The 16,539-nt window shown below is 43.7% G+C and overlaps 1 protein-coding gene across 2 annotated transcripts in view; it reads left to right on the top strand.

Moving 5' to 3' along the window:
• Nucleotides 1-15,615, top strand: part of epc1a (enhancer of polycomb homolog 1 (Drosophila) a) — a 31,035-nt gene extending 15,420 nt beyond the window's left edge. For both annotated transcript variants that reach the window (XM_051411297.1, XM_051411296.1), the window contains 11 exons: nt 319-525; nt 764-912; nt 2,630-2,783; nt 4,026-4,184; nt 4,395-4,484; nt 4,712-4,860; nt 6,378-6,802; nt 11,180-11,313; nt 11,754-11,895; nt 12,596-13,010; nt 13,915-15,615. In XM_051411297.1, the coding sequence (XP_051267257.1) occupies nt 319-525; nt 764-912; nt 2,630-2,783; nt 4,026-4,184; nt 4,395-4,484; nt 4,712-4,860; nt 6,378-6,802; nt 11,180-11,313; nt 11,754-11,895; nt 12,596-13,010; nt 13,915-13,987 (2,097 nt within the window). In that variant the 3' untranslated portion in view covers nt 13,988-15,615. The remainder of the gene's footprint in view (nt 1-318; nt 526-763; nt 913-2,629; nt 2,784-4,025; nt 4,185-4,394; nt 4,485-4,711; nt 4,861-6,377; nt 6,803-11,179; nt 11,314-11,753; nt 11,896-12,595; nt 13,011-13,914) is intronic.
• Nucleotides 15,616-16,539: the final 924 nt, after the last annotated feature.

Genomic DNA, 16,539 nt, shown 5'->3' with positions numbered 1-16,539 from the left:
TACTCCAAGCTACTGCATGGAGTTATTGTCATCTTTGACTAATAAGTCGGCTACTTAAATTCATAAATCTGTTAAACTTAGAGGTATGAGTTCATGAGGTGTGCCTAAAAGCAATAAGACTCCTCCACTCCACCACACGGCTACAATCCAAAAAGCCTAGTTTTGTTGTTTTTGGCTGTTTAACAGGGCTGCAACTTGTTTAAAATTCTTTCTCTCTGTGTTGTTTATATCGGCATCATACATTCAACAACCGAATGCTTAAATTTGCTGTCCCTCTGACCGTCGCACTGACTTGGTCTCTCCTGCGTGGCTCTGCAGCTTGTCAGTCTCCAGGAGGCCAAACTGCTGCTGAAGGAGGACGATGAGCTGATCAAGGAGGTGTTCGACTACTGGAGCCGCAAGAGGAAAACCTGCAAGGGTGGTTCCCTCATCCCCAACGTCAAGCAGGAGAAGAGGGATGGCTCTAGCACCAGCGACCCCTATGTGGCCTTCCGCCGACGGACGGAGAAGATGCAGACCAGGAAGGTAGGAATCTAAGGCCGGTGGGAGAAGTCGGGCTGTTTTCCCTGTTGCATGCAAATTATGGCTTCTTTGTTGTTATTTTAAACCATTCTGGGACTGGGAATACTGTTCTTTAGGTATCTTGCTGGTATGGACATACAACATAACAATTGAAGACCTCAGTAACCCGATGTCTGTAAAAGGTTTCAGCATAAATGGGAAAACTTCATGGCTTCATATCTGACCACCGTTCCATTTTCAGAACCGAAAGAATGACGAGGCGTCGTATGAGAAGATGCTGAAGCTGCGCAGGGACCTGAGCCGAGCTGTCACCATCCTGGAGATGATCAAGAGGAGAGAAAAGAGCAAGAGGGAACTGCTGCATCTCACACTGGAGATTGTGGAGAAGAGGTAAGAAAGACCAGCGTGTGAAATTGGCCCAGAGAGAGAGTTAGGCAGTAGTTGATATGGTTGTCTGCACTGCATCAGCTACCTTGTTAGGCAAGTAGCTGCTATTAGGAGGCTTTTTTTTTTTTTCTCACAGGGAGTTATGATGCGGGAGTCTGATAAATGCATGCGTCAGTTGTCGGATTAGATGACAGATGTTCATGGAGAGTCAGTGTATACGTTGGATAGTATTGTGTTTTGCAGCTGTGCTCTCATCCTGTCTCGCCAGGAGTGCCTGGGGAGTGGTGTCTGATGAGGTTTTAAAACACTTAATTGTTTTGCTCCCAAAAGCTGAGAGGGCGACCGTGTCAGGCCTTTACTACATGTGGTGTTTTGAACTGCTTATGTGGTTAAACCTACATGTTTGATTAGGCTTTTGTTTACTCGTCAAGTTGAAATCCCAAGTAGAGCCCATTAGGACACCAGATTGACGGTATAAAAGAGTCAACCGCATATTCTCTGTAAAGTCAGGCTTCACTGCTCGTGTTAATTGGGGCCACAGTTATGTACACTATTTTGCATGCATTATCAGATTAGAGTTCACCCTGTTTATTCAGTGATGTAGGGAAACAAATTAGCTCATTGAATTCTCTGCTAGAACCTTTTTTCCCAATCTACACTAGACAGTATGTTTGTATCATTTTGTGTTTTAATTTCTTTTTTTCTTTTCCAAGCTCCCCTTTGAATTGTTCTTCTCCCCCCACCCACAGTGGAGCCTTTGCGATCCATCTAAACATGACATCCGAATGGAATGAATTTTCTCTGAAAGTAGCTGTCAGTGTGAGCTTAAATTGGACCCTTCTCCTTGAAGTGCTTTTGATTTGTAGTGACATTTCAATTTCCTCTTGTTATCCCGGCCTGGTTTCTGCCTGCGCATCAAAGCTAGTGTTCACTCCCAGATTGGACCACTCTATTCTCAGTAGATAGCTTCTCCGGCCCACTTCATGATATTATGCTGGTGTGGAGTGACCCAGGTGTTCTGAGTGGTGTGTGTAGTCTGACAGTAGTGTGTTTCGGGCCGTTCTGTGCACTGAAGTTGAGGTTCTTTTGGCTGTTGGCCTCAGCTGTATGGTATTATGCAGACTGTTAAGCATTCATTTGCAATCATGTTGCTGAACATTGCAGTATAAATCACTGTACAGTATGCACAGGTTTCTACACATTTCATACTTTGCAAATGTTGTTAATGTAAAATGGACATGTTTGGGATAAGACAGTTTAGATGAAGTTAAACCTGCTAACTGCAGGTTTTCTTTTATTACTGTCTAGTCTCTGGGTTGTTTTTACACATTAATTACATGAAATTGAGAAACTTCTTTCGTACTTTATGAAAAGAACCATGAATTAACCTTTTTTATTTGTTGGTCAGACGTTGGAAGTAGCTATTTCTCTAATAAATCAATTGCAGCTGGTGCTATTTTAATTTATAGTAGTACATTCTCTCATTTGGTCTGTTTATGTAGCACAGTCTTAGACCCTGTGTCATTTCTAAGAAGTATTTTTCTTTGTGTTGGCTATACCAATGCTACTACTTGGACCTGTTTCTGTGAATTGATTATGCTTTGCAATAAAGTTATTCAATTTAACCATAAATGAATCCCTAAATCTTTTCTGCAGCTGAAATGTGCTGTGCTAAATAAGCCCACTTTTTGGCTCACCAACCCTTTTCTCTTTCCATCAGGAATGCAATGCCAGACCTTGGCAGCGAGGTGATGGCAGAGGCACTTGCGCAGCGAGCTCTGGTGAAGCCTGTCTACACCATCCCTATCATTCCCCTTTCCAACAGTAACCAGTACAGACACCAGGAGCACTTGGATATGAAGGACTACAAGAAAGTAAGGCCATCCTACATTCCCAACACACTGGCTTCCTCCTAATAATGTCAGGAGCAGAATGGAAAATCATTTCCATCCTTTCTGGCTCTTGATGAGTGTGGGCGTTAGAACTGACTGAATGTCTGCACAAGTATGAGAAAATGTTACTGACTTCACATTTGTCCTTCACTTGAGTCAATTCACACAGTGGCGATGGCTGAAGCGGGGAGCTGCATAATGCAGTATACTGTACTTTGTATTGAACTCTAATTAGACCTTGGCATTTCCATTGTTGAGAAGGTACATCGTTCTAAATGGCAACTAGTTATTTATTGAAAATCATTGCTCTACAGTGAGGGGGTAACAGATTTTTGGTAAGGACGCAAATGTGCATGTGCAATTTCCATCAGAAAATCTTTTTTCAGAAAACAAAATAGGAAGACTATATTTAAATTATGTTCCAAAGAACAACAAGTATTAGAGGAATTAGCCACTTTCCCAGGCTCTTGGCTAGCCCTCAGCCAGAAGAGTTGTCATTGAGGCAGTAGGGTACATGCTTTATGTGCCAACCTTTTCAAACTCCAAACATTTCATTTAAAGCCAGGGTGCCATACGCTTCGGCAATGTAGCACTTCATTACACAGCACTGTTGTGAACTCCATGTCACCTCTTGTCATTATAACTTCATTAGCTCCAGTGTCCAACAACCCTCCCACTGCCCTGCAGGGAGACAACTATTCCCCCCCCACACACTGTCTTTTCCTCTACCAGCTGGTTGACTTTTCCCTTTTTGTTTACAAACGCTCAGTTTTGGTTTAACTCTGCCCCCTTCCTCCCTCATCACTCTAACCCTCACTTCTCCCATTGATTTGACACAGCAGTTCTTCGCTGTAGAGTCCCTGCCTCTCTGTTTGCTTTGTCCCCCACGTCTAAGGGCTGAATAGGATCTGACTAATCCTAGTAGAGTTGGAGTCTGTTCAGACAGGGAGGGGTCGTCCCACTGGGGAAGTTAGGGTGAGCTGTGGCACGGGGTGGATTGAGGAGGGGGGAGTGGGGGGCAGCAGCCATCTGGCTAGGCAGCGGCATCTGGCACATGCTGCCATCTGCATATCAATGCCTCTTTTACTCACGGTTGTTCCTACACACACTCCGTCGCCGGTGCAAAGACCACCAACGGGATTGCTTTGCATCTTGAAATGCCTTTTTTTCATTACGTGGACTGTAACATAAACACTGAGCACTGTTTCCCTCTCCTCTTCGCAGCCGGAGAAGACGGAGGCAGTAAGAACCAAAAGGAAATACGAAAAGAAACCCAAGATCCCACCTCTGTCAGCACCTCAACATTCAGGGCCCTCTGTGTTCAATCCCAAGGACCTCAACCAGTATGATTTCCCCAGCTCAGACGAAGAACCCTTCTCACAGGTAACACGATGGGTTGATTTTAACTTTTGTTGTGCTGTGAACTGACAGTGGGAACAAAGCTGGAATCATCAAGCCAATATTGACCGTTCTTCAGCAACTCTGAAAACCATGCATGGCTACTAAAATACTGACTATAAAAGGGTATGAGGGTATGGATTTGAGTCCTAACCTAATCTTAATTCACTAATCTTTTTTTTTTTTATTGTATAGATCCATTCAGGTTCCTCAGAGGCAGAAGAGGAGAATGACCCAGATGGCTGCTATGCGTTCAGGAGGAAGGCCGGCTGTCAGTACTACGCTGTGAGTGCCCTCCTGTGACTCCAATGCTTCTATTTATAGTGCCAACAGCAGGCTGGTCAGTCTGGCTGCCCTGGCTGTTAGTCTGCCTCTCTCCGCTGGACAGAACAATGCAATAATGGAGATTAGCCTTTGTCTTTTGCAGCTTCTTTCTTTGCTCTCAATTTTAATAAGTGTCATTGTCTCTCCCCTATTTTCTCTCTCTGCATGTCCTCTTCGTCTTCCTCCAGTCTCGTCCGGATCAGAGTGGCAACTGGCCCTGGGTAAGCCCGTCAGAGGGCGGGCTCGGCGACCCTCGCTTCCGCTACTGTCTGACCTCGCTGAACATGCCACGGCGCTGCATAGGTTTGGCACGGCGCCGCGTGGGCAGAGGGGGCAGGTGAGTTCAGTCTGGCTGGTTTGATTCCTGACCCTTGCTGAGATTTGATCAGCGATGCTCTGATTCCTCTGCATGTACGCAAGCAAAATGGAGTGGGTTTGTTTCCAAGTCTCGAACATTTGGCTAAATCATAAAAAAAAATGTCTTGACCTCTTTTTTTGTTTTCATGCTGGTTTAAAAGCTTAATGTAAAAATTAAGTGTGACATGATTAGCATGTTGCTCAGCGACTATGTGCATTCATCCTATTCACCATATACCAAAATCGATAAATTCAGTAAAGAAAATTAAGTGTGAGAAAATGTAGAAATAAAATGTGTGTAGGAATGCTGCCAAAACCAATACTGAACAGGGGGAATTCAGCCAAGTGTTGGCTGTAGCTGCTGAGGTTGTTTACCATACAGGCTGTTTGGCAGGTTACCAGCCATCATTTGGCGTGCACATTCTATTATAAATATCAAGCTGGTGAAATGATGAACATGACAGTCCCATTTTAGGATTCACCTGCCACCATGGCCTGTAGACAAATCAGAAAACTTAGCTTCTGCTGAGTTTAAACAGCCACGTGTCCTGCAGCTTACACTGATATCTCCTCCGTAATTACACAGACGATTGAATAAAGCACAGTGGCTGGAGGAGTTAGCCGGCGGCCTGCACAGTGCCGGGTGTTGTCGGGGAGACCGACCGGGTTAGGCGATATCTGTTTCACAGACGCACATGAGATTAGAAATGTTCTGTTTCTGTCTGCGATCGACCTTATCGCTTGCCCCAAGGGAGACTGAAGACTGTCTGTCTTCTTCAGTGTGATGTGTACTTATGATAACAATACTGGATCATGTTAGAAAACAGGGAGCTTACTATGTTTGTTTTGCCAGACTAGCAGTGGGCCTCTGGGGACTAGTGTTGTTTGGCCCATTTGTTGTTCTTTATAATTCAGTCCAGAGTAAAATATCTCAACAAGGACATTGCTATGAAATTTAGTACAGACAAGCATAAGTGTATCCTTATGACTTTGGTTATTCCCTGACATTTCTGCCAGTACATCTAAAAATGTCACTCTACACTGTACATTTAATTAACAGCATGGCCTTTGCTCTGACACCAGCCGCCGAGGTTTGGTTTTCACAGCACTAGTGGTAATGCTCTAGAATAGCCAGAATAGCAATGTTGCCTCTGGATTTGAACAAGCACTACAGCCTCATGAAGCTGCAGTGTGGCTGTAAACTTGTTCCATTACATAAGTGTTCTGTTCTCTACTCATGGCAGAACTACATGTTTTTGCCCTGTTTTTTTTTTTTTGTGCAATACCCAGCTCTATATTTGGTGCTCACCCACTGGACATTGTAATTACATGAGTGGTATGCAAGGAATAGCCACACTCGTGCAACACTCCAGTCGTAGCCAAAGGATGTCGATGTTGTAATGCACTAATAATGACCACAGCATGTTTTTAATTCCGTCTGACCTCAAATGGCTCACTGACAGGGATTCATTCTAATGATTTTTGCTTTTGTTTCAGGGTCTTGTTGGACAGAGCGCACGCAGATCTAGACAGCATCTGTCAGAGCCTGGACTCTGACCTGGAGCCCGAACCACTCGCCTCACCACTTCCAAGTTCTCCGCTCCGCAACTCCAACGCCAGTACCTCAGAAACCAATACCTCGGACCCAACCAGCTCCTCCCACCTTCCCTCCTCTTCATCACTCCTGTCGTCATCATCATCGCCAACACCTATGGACCTCAGCCAGATTCTTTTGAACATTAAAACTTGCCGCTGGAGGCACTTCAGACCACGGACGCTATCCCATCACCCCTTGGGTGTAGGAGACTTGTCTCGCAGAGGATTTAGGGATTTTAGCCGGACAGCGTCAGGACTAACCCGGACCCTGTCTGGAGGAGCCAGCTCCCAGAACCGCACCGGCCCAGCCCCCACGCCTGTCAACGGTGAGTCAGTTGTTTACTCAGCTATGCTGCTCAGTGTTTTCTTTTGCATCTTTGGCATTGTATCCTAAACTTGTACCGGTAAATTGTGTTGTGCTCAAAGGGGTTTGGCACCACAGGGAGCAAATGTTATATAGTTTTCATAAGCTACAAGGTTCGTCACTCTGGCAGTGATTTCTGGGAGTAAATTTATCAGAGCCTGATCTCGCCCTGTGCTGTAATTCAAGAAGTAGCTTAATGCAGTCTGAGCTTCAGTCAGATACAGTCTTCATTGTGAAAAAGCTGTTATCAGATGTCAACATCCATTCTCCTTAGATTGGTCTTATTTATTTTAATTGATGCTTTTAGACAGCTCTTTTAGCTTGTTTTAGAGATTGATTATTTTTGTGGGAACTTTTACTTATAATTTTATTATGACATACTGTTTTTGTGCCATCTCATCCGTCTTCTGCTGGTAGTCTGTATTCACTATGACACTCTTGAAAAGTGTCCTGACCAATAACCGTGAGGTTTTCCTATTTACAGTTTTAAAAAGGTTAGGGTTGTGTGATAAGCATGAAATGTTCTTTGACGGTATATGTGTACTATACATAGCCAGGTGGGATTATCTCTTTTTGCATTGATGTCACAACCCTGTTAATCAAATACTGCAATGACACTGCTGCTCACTGATTAGCAACGTTGTCAATTATAGCCTAATACAACCAGAGGTATTTTAAGGGTGCAGTTGAGAGTCTTCGGTTACGGTGTGTTTGCATTCAGTGTTTCTTAACAAAAGGCATTGTGTTTATCCTAAAGGTTTAACACGTGAGATTAATGCATCATCTTTCTCAGAAATCATGATTATTTAATTTTTTTCTTTAAAAAAAAAAGCATTGTTTACATCCATGTCTGCTCGCTTGCAGTCTCTTCTTCCTCTTTGCCTTTGTTGACACATTGCTATACTTTTTTTGCAAATCAAAGCAACTGTCAATTAGTAGGATTGTGTTAAACAGGCTGGAGGAATGTGTATCCTGTTGCCTGTGTGCACGCAATACAAATAAAACCAAGAATCACTTGTAGACTAGTTGCTCCACAGCGCCACTAGTGGTCAGAAACTCCACAGTGTAACTTTTTTTTAAAATAAACTAAATAAAAATAAAATAACTAATAAGCTACCTAGGTATAAATAGTATAGCAAAATCTCTTTTATGCGTGTCAAATTTCTGTCGCCTCATGGGACATACTGTCACATCGCCCAGCCCTAGTGGAGGGTTAATAAATAAATAACGGCAGCCTCAAAGTGTCAGGTATATAGATTGTTTAGAGCTCAGCCAGATGGCGTGGCAGGAAACGCTGCCTGCTTTGACCATAAGAGGATCCTTTCTGTCAGACTTCAGCTCTTCATCTCTCAGTACAGAAAACAAAAAGCCAGAGAATTGCCTTTGTGGCGTGCATGGGGAGGGGTGTAACAGATAAATTCCTCCATGCATAAAATGGTGCGAGGTGCCGTTGGTTAATTGATTTTGTGCAAGTGAATATTCAACGGTGAGGGAAAATAAAGTTGGACTCAAAAGCCAGCTCAGTGTTGTTTAGTCGAGGCTTGCCTCCGCTCCGGTGTAACACTTTTTGATGAGGCACCTCAAAGGTAGATCGCCCTGCTCCAGCCCGGGGTCCCATGCTGCTGGTAAATCACACAAACCTTCTGCTTTCAACCCCTCTCTCCATATTATAATACATTAATTCCTGCTCCCATGGCTTGGGGGAGTCAATTAGAAAGTCTTGTATAAATAGATTTATGAGACGTTCTGGAGTGAGTCTGGGCTTGTGGCTGTATAGAGGGGTAACTTGGTGAATATTTAAACCACACTGGGCTGGCTAAGGATCACAGTGGAATGTCAAGTCAATTACCAGGGGTGTGAATGCATCAGAAACCTGGCATCACCTGCCTCCAACTGTCTGCTTCAAAATCTGTTGATACTTGGGCAAGTGTAAGATGAAACAAAATCCGACTATCTAGTTTTACTCTGTTGTATTGATGTCAGTGTAGTAGTATTGTTCTACACACATCTGGATGTATAAAAACTTAATTTGGGCAATGTCACATCCTGTAAGAAAGTGTGTGTGATAATTGGTACGTGTGTTTTTGTTAATGGGAACTTGCTGTTTAACTTTTTGGTAGTGCGATTGTTAGACATACTGCTAATTGAACAGAAAACCCTTAAAAACTAAAAACTAGTTATGAGGTATCGTCCTGCTGAAAGGCATCCAGATTTGAAACAAGTGGGATAGAAGAGAACATTTATGTAGGCCTGTATTCTTTCCTCTTCGTGATTGATGTCTGTGTTTGGTGAAATAATAAGTAGTCACCACCTTGAGGGTTATTTCAGTAATTAAAGTGAAATGAGGTTGGGGGAAAAAAAATATATAATTTGTTGTTGAGTATACCCACAGCATAGAGTCATGAGTGGGCGTTGCTTTGTTTTAGTGGGTTTCTAGACAGAGTCATTTATCCTGGGCCTAATCTCAGCACATTGAGAGTTAGGCATTCAGTATTTATCTTCCTTTCCCCTCTGTAGTTGGAGCAGGTCAATTCTGTCAGTGAGGACTTCTCTGTTGGATTGTGCCTTTCGTTGGTCCTTAGCTTTAGATTTCAGCCTATTTTTGTTGTCAAATAATTTAAGAAAATACTGCCACAGTGCACTGGAACAGAATACTGATGACAAAAGGGCCTTTTTTTTTTTTTTGCCAACGTCATGGTAGTGTCTGATTAATACAGTTAACAAGAGCTAAATTCCATTAGCTGCTTCAGTTCCTGGGTCCTGTTATTGTGCACACTTCAATAGAACAGAGCCATTGGTAATGTTGTTAGTAACATCTGTGCTTTCCCTACGATGACGAGTCAAAATATCTGCTGTGAAGAAGACCTACAAGATATCACAGTATTGGTTCCAACACTAAAATGGTACTTTAAAAATAACTTATTTTGAGCATTATAAAGATGTTTGTTTAACACAACCAATCTTTTTTTCTTCCTTTTTTTGATGAAAAACCGCTTTTAGTCCAAAATTGGTCAAAACTATGATCGGAAACTGGCTCATCAGAGGAGAAGTAAACAAGACTGTGACCTGAAATTTCACTGCCAAATTTGGCCTCATTAGTTTGTTGCTTGTACAGAGGCTACGAGTTCTCCACAGGCGGGGACCTCGATGGGATCATGCTTTCTGTCGTGTGTCTGTGTATCTGTCTGCAGTGAATCTCACATACTGCTGGACCTATCCGCCTAATATTTTTTGTTTATTTAAGACTATTTGGTCAAGGACCTCTCGTAGTTGCGGTGATTAACAATCTTTAAAAAAAAAAAAACGTATTACTGACTGTTCTGTTTTATACCACCATTGACTGGTGACAACAACCGCGGTGGTCATGTTAGTGTTGGCAGATTCTTTGGTTGGTATTTTCAGTTTGAAATTGTCATTTTACCACTCTGGTGTCCACTCGCTGGTTACACCTTGATAATGTAAGCTGCCTATTGTCCCCTCTTTTATTCCACCACTCTCAGGCATATATGCTGGACACATTCATCTTCCCCACCCACATGCTCTCAGACACGCGTGGCTGAGTGTAGTTTGGTTCTGGCTCGACTCTTTCTGTGACACAATGCCGGAGTTGTCTGGCAGCACGCTGTTCTGACCGCTCCGATATGTTCGAGCTCACACCACAAAGCGCATTACTTTGTACCATTGTGAAAAATCTGAATGAAAGCTGTACAGCCAATCCTCAAGAGTATATACTGTTGTGTGTTTGTGACTTTTGAGTTTGATAAACCCTCAAACTGGACTTTGTAGCTTGTTTTTCATTTTCTTTACCTTGAAGCCTATAGCAGCACGCCCACATCAACTACACCCTTGTGTTGCTGTGCCATCGGGCTCTTGCTGTCTGAAAGCCCGCAGAGGCATCACTCCTGTATATTCATAAAATCAGTTTATGCCAGTGACTGTTTCACGAGCATCCTGGGAGCATCTCGGGATGCTGTTATCAGTTACTTCAAAGTTTAATTTCAGTTTCATCGTTGGATGAGAGGGGGTATGTTATCTTATCCTTAAGAGCTGGATACTGCATTTTGATGTTGATTATTTTAATATTTCAGAAGCTTTTCCCTGCTGAGCAAATGAGTCTTAGAGAACAACTCCAACAGTCGCCCCCAGTTGCCTCGATACAAACAGTATTTGTATTGGCTGCGTAAAATTCATTCTTATCAGAAACCCTATTTATGTCTTTTGTCAGTGAGCATCTCAGTCTCAGCTAAATGCCAAGGAAACCAACTGAACGACACTATAAACAATATCCAAATCCTGTCTTTGACCGGCGCTTCTTATCCCCCCCCTCCCTTGTCCACAGTGTTCACGGCAGAGCAGTACCAGCAGCACCAGGAGCAGCTGGCCCTCATGCAGAAACAGCAGCTGGAGCAGAGCCAACAGCAGCAGCAAGCCAACAACCCTGCAACAACAACAACCACAACAACCAACACACAGGTCAGTGAGCACGGACACACAACCTGGAGCGCTTACTACACCTACACACGTGGTCAAACTTTCCAAAACGGAAAAAAAGCAGAGTGGTATCTGCCATTGTGGGGGTAAAAGTCGTTAAACTATTCTGGCTGTTGGTGTCATTTAGTGGAACTGTCACGTGTGCTTTTATAACAGAATCGAGGTAAATTGGAACTTGGTTAAACTAATTCAGCCGTAGCTAACCCAATATGGAAATCATTTACAGTTGAAGGTCAGTTCATCCATGCTTAGGAAATGGGACACATCCCCATTCCCACGAGAGGTATTAATGCCACTGGCTGCGTTCCTGTTTGGCAGCAAAAGTGCCGAGCTCAGCGCTTTGAGCAGCTTCATACATTTTAGCAGAGCGGTCAGGTCTTTGGCACGGGTCCTCATGTTTTCTCTCCCTGGTTTCCATCTAGGCAATTGTAGCCAAGACGTTGGACCAGGCCAGCGCCCAGTTTGCTGCTTCGGCCCTGGTCACCACCGACCAGCTGCTGGCCTTCAAGTCCAAAGAGGAGCTGGTGCTGGCAAGTGGAGTCAACGGGGTCCTGGCAGGTGCAGGTGAGAGTCACTTATTTTATTACTGACTTATTTTACTTATTAAACCAATCATTTAAAGGGTTGCTACCAGATGATTAATGGGATAAGAAAGGAAAATATATATATATATATATATATATTTGCTTTTTCTTGTGTGATACTGGATACTTTTCCCTCTTTGGGCCCCAAATCAAATTAAAACTTAAAACTGGTCGTGACTCCTGTCCACAGCACCGCCTTAACTTGTGTTAAAGAGCCACAAAACAAAATGATGTGTCTACTTAAGGGGAAACAATAGGGGGAAACTGTTTGTTAAGGGCATTATATTTGGAAATAGTAATATTTTGTGTAGTTGTGTGCACCCACTCTCAGTAGTCCTCCTCCCCTTTCGCCTCATCACTTTTCAATATTCTGCAGTTATTACAACAACACCATTACCAACTGTTTAAAAAGTTACCCTAGTGTTGCATCAACACTTCACTCACAGTGTCAACAAAAACTCAACATTATAAGCTTCACAAAGATAGGATTTATTGCACGGCTGTTGTATTAGATTGCATTAGATAGTACAGGGGCACCTCGTAAACTGACTCATCGTCAGTGAATATGGCAAAATCTTTATCAAGCCAAAGAGGAAGTGTGCGTTCCTACGTTCAGACTGCCGGGGCGTTCTCTGTGCTGTTTTCGTTTGTATTTACCAGAGCTCTTCTCTGTTCGCCAGGAGTTTTCAAAGGCTTGCACCTCTCCAGCACCACCGCAGCCCTCCACCAGACCAACCAGTCAACACACACTACCACCTCCTCCGCGGCCCCGACTTTCCTCCAGCCCTCCTCCAACTCGGCCACCCCTTCGCCCGCCAACGCCGTCCCCACCTCCCTCACCTCCACCCCCAGCGCCCACACAGCAGCAGCGCTGGGGATTCTGGGATGCAGCGCCGCCAACGCCACCCCTGCCACCACTCAGGTCCTCATCGGGAACAACATCTGCCTGAGCGTGCCGTCGGCCGCCAGCCTGGCCGGACGCCACATTCCCCGGACCCTCGGCAACGTGCCAGCCTCTGCCTTAAAGCTGTCCGCCACCACCAACCTGCAGATGCCCAAAGTCTCTGGAGCATCGTCCATGGACCTGGGCTCAAGGTGAGGCTTTGTTAAAAAAAAAAAACAACAACTTTGATTCAGTTAGATTAAAAGATCGATCCCATTCTGATCTATGTCTGGGGATTATAAGGCAACATCCAGCAGCTGCCTGCCACAGCTAGCCTGGTTCGGTCCAAAGGTGACCTCATTATGATGGCAAGACTCCACCAAGTCAGCCAGCCAAGAAAAAGTAGCCCCCCTTAAGCAATGTCTTTCTTTTCACACATTGATATTAAGTTTTTTTACCTTTTGGACTGAGCCAGGCTCGATGTTTTTCCTCTGCATCATTTCCCTGTCATTGCTACAAAATCTCTCACATAAAAAAGGACAAAAGACCAGTGTTTAGTTTTGATTGACTTCACACTGATGCAGAGGAAGCAGACGTTTAGCCACAGGCTTTAATTAATGTACACCGGAACCGAAGCTGCGCAGACTTGAAGCCTCCACACAGGTGTGGGCGACGAGGCCGTAGTTTGATTCCTTATGGCATTGTCTCAACCAACGCCTCCATGTTCCAGACGCAGCACAAAAACGCACGTTAATAAAGAAAACAACAAGAACATAGACACATGAATATGCATGACCAGAAGAAGAGAACTTGGTTGTAAGTTTGTCGGTCTTGGTCTACCAGTATCAGATTACCCTTTTATGTAATGTTTGTTTCTGGAGAAGCAACAGTAAAGCCTCAGCATTAACATCCAATCCCCGGTTTAACTATTCAGTTGGACCGGGCAAATATCATCGAACGGCTGCCAAGCCGGTGTCTGCCAGAGATAATGCAGCTGAGAATCCACACAGAAGAGTGCAGACACAGACACACGACTGTTAGAGATCCACTTTTGACAAAATAAGACGGGAGACGAAGAGCATTGCCTGAATCGCTTCTCCCCCTTTTCTTCCTCAGGGATAATCACGACGAAGACAAGCCAGCACTGAACAGTATAGCAGACAACACAGTGGCCATGGAGGTGACGTAGTAGCGGTGCGGCGAGGAGTCCGCTCTTTAGGTGCTGTGCATCGTAGCATCGGGAATGCAAAAAGGGACAGCAGGACTCTGACGCAGACTGACAGACCGACGAGTGGCCCGCGGCCGCTCGCTTGCAATTCTCATCTCTCATACTTTTTAAACCTTTTTTTTTTTTTTTTTTTTTTGTTTTTTTGTTACTGTTAAAAGTACAAGTACATCTGTAAATTATGAATATGGCAAAATTAGTATCTGTACAGTAACTACATATTTGTAATATCCCCCTTGTATATATTACTTGAATACAGAACTGTCCATTTGTGATGTTTTGCACTTGGGAGTCAAACTTAAAGGAAAAAAAGTAAGCCAAGTAACTTGTGGCAAGTGTGAGAGATGTGGGAGTTGTATAGACCAGAGTTTTATCACATCACGTGCATGGTGCGGAGCCTGCTGTTTTTATCTATTTATTGTGCTGTGTTTACAGTTTTTTTGTTTTTGTTTTTGGTTTGTTTTGTTTTTTTATTTGTACACTGTACCTTTGTTGGTTCCTGTGCTGTAGTAAATGTTAGGTAGCTACGGACTCCTGGGTATTTTTGTATATTGTGAACACAAAGCAGGTTCCCTCCCCCCCCACCCCCACCCCCCACATTTATTTTGGGTCCCTGTGCTTCTCTCTGTGGATCATGTGAAAATCAATGGTGACATACATACAGACTGGGAGGGCCAGGAGAGCCAGGAGGATGATGAAGAGGAGGACGAAGAGGAGGCGGTGTGTTGGCGGGTGACTGTGGTTCGCTTGAAGAGAGGCGCTCCTCTCTTCCTGGGAGCTTCCATTAACATTGTCCCAAACACAAGTAACAAAACAGGGATGAAGTCTCTTCCCAGAAGCCTCTGCTGCTTCTGATTAAAGCACTATTTTTTTGTGATTTTTTTTTTTTTTTTTTTGTTGTTGTTTTTGTTCATGGTTTTGATAAATATCAATGCTGCTTTTGTATTTTGTTTGTTTTTGTTTTTTTTAAAAGGGGTTGTTCTTCATTTTCATGCAAACTGAATCCCCTTTTATATTTGTTTTATCCCACAAACATTTTTGTAAAACAAAAATTCAGTTATTTTTGTATTTTTCTTTCTTGTGGTAAACCTGATTGTAAGCTTTTCGTTTATTGAAAGACTTCATTCTTTTGTTCATTTGTTACTTGTTCATGCATAGGTGATAAGGGAGGTGAATGGGCAGTAATCGCTGTACGTGTTTCATCATTCCAGTTTTTAATAACAAAAAATGCTAACGAGGGGACGGAGGGGTTGTGGGAAAACTGCAGTTTCTCCCCTCTCTTCCCCTTTCTCTTTATTTTCGTTTTTTCTTTGAAAAAAGAATCTCCAGACGGCTGCAAGGCCAAAAACCACAAGTATTGGGTGCCTTCCTTTGGGGAATTTTATGTACTCTCTTCTGTGAAGAGTTAGGCACAAAGGCAGCATTACTTAGTAGTGCTTTTCGTCTTTGTCAGAATCTGAATGCCCAGTCCAATGGCAGGATATATCCTTGAGGTTTACTTGTCCCACCTGGAGGCTGAAAAGACTAAAAAAAAAAATGTGACAGAACTCTCACTAAAATAAGACAATAAAGCCCAGGGCATTAAATGTGAATTGTTTGGACTCCGGTGTCTTTTATATACGAGTGAGTGAGTGTGTGTGTGTGTGAGAGAGAGAGAGAGAGAGAGAGAGAGAGTGTGTGTGTCCCAATCTGAAAAATCTAGGAACTGAAGTGAGGAAGTTGAGGTGACAGTTTGGATTTATCTTTCAACAGGTTTATGAGTATACAACACACACACACACACACACACACACACACACACACACACGTTGGGCTGATGCGGTTACTGTGAATGTTCAGTAACATATCCACCAGTGATATCGCTATTGAAATTTGAGTTCATGAGAAAACTTGTCAAGTCGACTCAACAACAGCTGTTAGTGAGTCTTTTGAGGAAAGTTCAAGCCTCAAATCTGTCAGAGCAATGCATTTAGGGAATATTCAGACCAGCAGTCTTTAATGACTTCGAGTTGGTTCGCAAAAAAACATCTCTAGTGCAGAAATGTTGTTTGAGATACAGTATACGATCACGTAATAATTGTACCGTTTAATTGTAAAAACGCATTGTGCTTTCGTACGAGTGTGTGAGGGAGTGAGCCTCGGCCCGAGCACGTTTCCTTCCTCGTTCTGAGGTTACCAGGCAAACTGCAGAGTCTCCAGGAAGTCACTTCACCCGGCCAAGAAAGACATGGTCAAACTGTTTACAGCATGTTAAATGTCATATTCCATCAGCGGTGCCACAATCAGATCAGGGCCCCCTCACGGCCCCCCACTCACAAGTTGCAGCTGCATTATATGCTTTAATATTTTATTTTTATAGTTCTCATAATCATGTGAAAAGCATAGCCAGCCAGATGCTTTTGACTGTCTGTCACTGCACCACCCCTCCCCCTGGCTTTAGGTTTTGGTGTGCCACCCCCAAGGTTGTCTGTGCCCCCCCATCTCTAGTCCTGGGTCCTGCTAGGTGGACCCAGGAG

Source organism: Dicentrarchus labrax, unplaced genomic scaffold (assembly GCF_905237075.1).
Source record: "Dicentrarchus labrax unplaced genomic scaffold, dlabrax2021, whole genome shotgun sequence".
NCBI lineage: Eukaryota > Metazoa > Chordata > Actinopteri > Moronidae > Dicentrarchus > Dicentrarchus labrax.
The sequence above is the reverse complement of the archived record's forward strand: the minus strand, read 5'-3'. Positions and strand labels throughout refer to the sequence as shown.